Source organism: Erpetoichthys calabaricus, chromosome 8, assembly GCF_900747795.2.
Source record: "Erpetoichthys calabaricus chromosome 8, fErpCal1.3, whole genome shotgun sequence".
NCBI classification, from domain to species: domain Eukaryota; kingdom Metazoa; phylum Chordata; class Cladistia; order Polypteriformes; family Polypteridae; genus Erpetoichthys; species Erpetoichthys calabaricus.
In genome coordinates, this window is record NC_041401.2 from 98,087,273 (window position 1) to 98,093,272 (window position 6,000).

General features: G+C 37.4%; 1 protein-coding gene across 2 annotated transcripts in view; it reads left to right on the forward strand.

The window, feature by feature from the left end:
- clip2 (CAP-GLY domain containing linker protein 2) overlaps nt 1–5,735 on the forward strand; it is a 121,162-nt gene extending 115,427 nt beyond the window's left edge. For both annotated transcript variants that reach the window (XM_028807126.2, XM_028807127.2), the window contains one exon: nt 2,823–5,735. In XM_028807126.2, coding sequence (XP_028662959.1) covers nt 2,823–2,834 — 12 coding nt within the window. In that variant the 3' untranslated portion in view covers nt 2,835–5,735. The remainder of the gene's footprint in view (nt 1–2,822) is intronic.
- The last annotated feature ends 265 nt before the right edge of the window (nt 5,736–6,000 follow it).

The window sequence follows — 6,000 nt, forward strand, 5'->3', positions numbered from 1 at the left end:
ATGAACTTTCAGAGCTATTGATTTAGTCATCCATCACTCATTAACAAGCACCCTGAGCTACCTTTGGCAACTATGGGTATTTCCTCATCAACAGATGAAAGTAATTCTGTTTATTACAGGAGACAACAGTGCCTCATATCTGGAGTATGCGATTTTCACTCCAGCTGCTTCACACCTTGCAACAAACTACTAAAATAAACAAAGAAAAAGCAATGGTTGTGTGAGTCATTTGCATTGATGAAGCCATTAAATTCTTAGCTCAATATATGTTAATGACAACAACAACAACAACCTTACTTACAGTAACTGAATAAAGCCTACTAGAAGTTCCAAATACTCCCTTCTAAAAGATACATAAGATTAAGCAGATCCTGAGCTCATACCCTCAAGCAGTCTCTACAGTAGTTGTGTTTTCATCACTCAGAGTTTTAAATGAGGTCCCACCGGCCCCTCCTGAACAACCTTGCAACCAAAAGTCTCTAGCCAAAATTTCTGCAACCTTGTTACCAAATGTTTTTGGTTGCAGCATTCTTGACCTGATGCCACCACTTATGCCTAGAAGATAACATTCAGCCAAAAGGCTTTCCTAATTTTTGGTCTCCTCCTTGGTTATCATACTATGATAAGTAACACCTTCTCACCATAACTGCATCCTCTTCATAACATTCTTAACATTTCCATTTTTTGAACACAAACAGTATCCCAGCCAGGCGTCTAACTTTATTGTAGTTGTTTGGCAAATTTGCTGCACTATTTTTGGAAGGCTATTCTTTGGCAAATAGGGTGGAGATGATGACACAACATGAAGATCCAAATCTTGCACTCTAATGGTTCTAGTAATAAGAACAAACATTTAATTTAAGAACTCAGTCTGGATATCGGATACCAGGACCTGGAGCAGGGCATGGGTGACAGAACATCCACATAACCTATATATTGTCACCCTGAAGTGACAGAATTAAGCATCCCAAGAACCTTGTTACCTGTAAGGTGAAGCGGTCTGTTCAGGTGTAGTACCAGAGTGGCAGAAGACATAAGTAGGCTGGGTTAGGATACCTTTCAGAATTGAGACTGACTGCATAGTGTAATGAAAAGTACCACCAAGAATATTCTGAACTCCAGAAGCCAACCTCTCTTTTAGTGTGTACAGTCTTTGTCCTTTTCTGTTATTTGTCCTTCATAAGATGTTCCAGTTGTGTATGATACAAATTCCAGTCAATGGTCTTTGCAAGTATAGTTTTGTCTTTATATTAAAGAGTTGCTTCATGGCAGATGTACATTTGTTGTATGGTTTTATGCACTGAGCATTCGGATTAGAAGAAGGAATGCTGGAAATTATATCATATACTGTTTCTGTTGTATTCCTATAGGACATTAATGCTAACATTGGGAATAACAAAAATTCTGTCCTGTCTGTGTAAATCATGGATCGTCCATAACAGATATGCTCAAACACAAGCAAATTCAGTAATATACTTGGTACTAGTGAAGCTGGGCTACATATTCATGAAATTGTAAGATCCAAGGCCATATGTTCTCAATTTTTTAATTGAATTTCAGTTTCAATTCCTGATCTTTTACTAAGTCAAGTACACGTCACTGTAGCCTGCTGAATGGTGCAGGGTAGGATGTTTGGGGTGGAGTTGGACGTTGGTGACACGCAATCCCAGTCTCAGTTGTTTGCCCAGCTGAAAGTGCTAAATTCAGACACAGTGTGACTCAATGTGGCCTGCCGAACGAGCCGGAGTTTGATCTGCAGGCTGCATAACAGTGCACTTGTGCATTCACATGCATTGGTTCATTTGCCCTGTCACGTGCATTGCTCACATGTCTTGTCACAATATCCGGGCTACAACTGCACCAAGACAGATTGTCAACTAGTTGGGAAAGCCCAAGAGAAATTGAAATCCCATGAATGTCAAAGAAAAAGTAATGGTAAAGTTTAGGTAAAGACCTTTATTAAACATTATTTAAACATTAAATAATTTGACATTATTTACTTAAACATTATTGAAGGGCAATGCCTTATTAGGGTTTGTTTTGCTGTTACATTTACTGTTATTAAACTGATATTAAACCAATTCTATCAATTTTTCTGTAGTTCAGTGTTATTCAAACAAAAATTTGGGAGGTGTTTTTGAAGCCAAAGAACACTTAGAAATATTTTCCATTTAAATTAATTAGTTAAGATACAATCATCAGGATGCCCACTCCCCCTGAATGTCACTGCTTCAAGTTGTAGTGACTGGCTTATACCTTAGTGATTGTAACATTACAGTGCAATTATTGAATTATTTTCAATTTGTAAGAACCCATTTTTTATTAAAACAGGGAGAGGTCCTACATTAAGTTATACTTTTGATACTTAAATACACTTAATATCAGATACTTAAGTAGTTTTCTTGTGGGCAAATTTTACTTTTGTTTGAGTCTCTTTCCAGGAAGGTGTTTGTACTTTTACTCAAGCTTGGCTGTTGGGTACCTTATACAACACTAGGGTGGTTCATCTTCAAGATGCCAACTTTACCAACTGACATATTTTGGAATTTTCGTAACATAGTGAATTTCTTCCTATGATCATTAGACCTCTTTTCTTTAGTGGTCAACTGGTGATTTGTGAACCTCAATTACTAAACTTACAGTACCAACTGTTGCCTTGTGCGGTATAACACAGCATTTACATGTACATGTAGAGGCATATTGTTGTCACTACATCAAAATGTGAGTATACTGTAAATGAAAAGTTGTACCCAGTAATCATTCATTGTGGTCTGTGTATGCTAAACCAAATTTAAAGCTTCATGCTTATTTTCTTTTTCCAGGATAAACACTGAAACCTAACAAAGATCAAAAGCAGGGAGTGTGATACAAAGAAAGAAAAGGAGAAATCTGGCCTTAATGAGCTTGAACATCTGGAGCAGTCCAAGATTCTGGAGAAAAGCATCTGGAACAGAAAGAGCCATTTAATATCAAACTTCATGAAGACAGACACAGCCAGCATGATTTTCAATCTCTATTTGAAAAATGTCCTCAGTATCACAAATCACACAAATGCTTGCCTGTGGTTGCTGTTTAAGATAAATAGGAGGCCTTCATATTGTTACAGCTGTCTGCCTTTAGCAGAGATATTTACTCGCAATCTGACTTTGTGTTCCACCCAGCAGCTCCACCCTGTACCACTTTCTGCAGATGTGATAGCAGGCTTCTCTTCTCTTATCTATATATAAATGGTACTTTCCTACTGCTCAGTTTTGTACATCTGTAGACAGTTGGTTCATTGTGTGAAGCACCAAAAAACACAATGAAAACTTTCAGACAATATATGTTATATTTATGTTTCCACGGAGGAGACTAGTAGGAGCGAGTGGCTCAAAGGTAACACAACTCACTCACGTCACCAACACAACGCTCAAATGTGTATCATGAGCTGCTTCATTATGAACTGAACTGGGCATTTTTGCTGGTTCTGGACTTTCTCAAAAGATTGTGTTTATTTTGATTAAAGCATCTGAAGCTGGGAAACACAGAATAAATAGTATGGGAGAAGCATTCACTTTTCAAAATGATCACCAAAAGACAGTGGGATATCCATGTGCATAGCAGAGAATTTCCTGGACCACAGGTCTTACTCTTTTTGTTGTTGTCCGGTATCTTCATGTCTGAGCAACTGAGTAACAAGAATTTTACAATATTTTATTTCAGTTTTCTTTATGAGGACACTTGCTCATATTTAAGGGCCATAACCTGACTGTTGATCTTCAGTATTTCCTCATGCATTAGATATAGTCATTTGGTTCCACAGACAGTATATGAAGTTAAGAAGAAAGAGAAGCATTACACAATATCCCTTTTAATTAATAGTCCCAAAGTAGTATTTTTTACCTAAAACCGGCCATTTATTTGATGATAATGCAGTATTTAGATGGTGGTTGAAATGTACTGTAACACTGTATATGAAATATAATAGACAATTGTTAAATGTGAAGAACAGTGAAAAAGATTATCGAAATTCTAACACAAACAATCACTTTTATAAACTTTATATTAAGTGTTTGGATACTCCTTTACCAAACATACAGCCTTCATCCATCATGAGAGAAAAAACTCATTTTAATAAAACGGTTTTCTGCAGTCTACGAATGTGAATGAATTTCTCCTTCCGTTTCCAGAAAGAAGAAATTCTGCGCTGGCATGAACAAACCTGGAGCCTACTGCAGTTGGGACTTCTTCACACTACTGTTGTGCACAGTAGGAAAAGTGGCAAAGAAAGGAAGGGGCTCACCGAGCTCATTCACACCTCACCTTGTATTTCAGCATTGCAGGCCTTTGGATTGTTTGTCTTACAATTAGGTGAACATAGCAGTGGAAAGCTGGATAAATGGACTGCTCTATAGGCTGTGACGGTAAAGAGGTACAGTACAGTATAGAGAGTGTATGTACGTGATTTACTTGCATATACAGAATGCCAGCTCACTCTTTTAGTCCTATGCATTGAGTGTTTAGGGGACAAGCAGGAATAATGTTTGCCAGTTTGTGTGGTGGCAGAAACTATTTCAAATTAGTTTTAAACCAATGAGACAAAATTTAAAAAGTGCATGGTGTCAGATGAAGCTGAGCGCTGAGTAAAGGCACCTGTTACTTACTGTCTTCATTATTCTTCTGCATTAGTTCTAATCAAACATTTATTCCTGCTACTTCAGATATTTCTGTTGGAAGCAATGTGTCTAAAAGAAACAAAGTAAAATTAAATTTAATGGTAATTTTGGCTAAAATTGTGACATTTTTTCAAAGTGAAGTGAGATATTTTAACTGACATGCTGGGTTTTTGGGATATTATAAAGTACATAAGTGGCACAGCATGCAGAATTTACAGAGCAGAAAAAACTATTTTATTTTTCTAAAAGTTTAAAAAAAGGCTTGTCTCAATGTGAAATCTCAAGATCATCAAGCACGCAGATCATCGATATCCTGGAGACTTAAATGTCTCCAGTTCTCCACCTCAGGTTATATCCAACAATCGCATCATTTCATAAGGATGGGGAACACCATTATTGCACATGGTACTTGGTGCGTGTCACTTTCGATTGTGAAGCATCGTGTTTTCCTTCACTTTACAACTTCCTTAGAAGGGTAGCTGCTATTATTTACAACTTGGACTGCATTGGTTATTTTTTTGTAAATAAAGGGTTTTATGAGCCTTAGTTTTGAAGATCTGCTGTAGCTGCACAGATAGCTCTTCCTTAATATACTAGGAACTCGGAGAATGTTATGCAGCATTAAGAAGACCCCTCACGCATTCCCTCCAAACATGTAGATGGTTTCTTGATGTTACTATATAGTATTCAGTCTTTATTGTAGCCAAATGTACCAAAATAAAATGCACATGTGGCTGTCAGTACTCTTTACTTATAGATATTACTTATTCATTTAGGCCAGTGCATTTTGGAAATTAAAGCCTTGTTCCTTAAAACTAAAAAACTAAAATGTGCAGGTAGATCTTCAGGGCCTGATATAAACTATAATCCTAGTATGTATCAAATCAAATGAACAAAGTCATCACAATCTAATATGATTATGCAGTTGCCAGTACTCTTGTCCTGCTCGTTCCAACACCTCCTCATGTGTTGCTGGCTTTTTGCAGACCTGCTGTCTGTGAATATGCTGTTCCTTCGACTTCAAATATTAATGCTTCTCCAAAAACGTATTGAAATAAAAGAGTTTTTGGGTTCACTGAATCCTGGATTTTCACTTCTATTTAATTATTTTCATATGCTATCAGTATTGCAAAGCTGGCCTGTTCACACTTAAACAAATCCAAGACGCAAACACTCTCTGAGGTGGTGAAGATTCGTCAGGTACATACTAACACCTTTATACTCAGTCTGACTGCTTCACTCGTGTGTCCAACACAGTGGTGCTCAGTCTCGGTCCCGGGGGCTCCAGCCAGCTTCCTAATACTGCATTCAGAAAAGCACAGCCGTGTGGTTTGTACATGTCTAA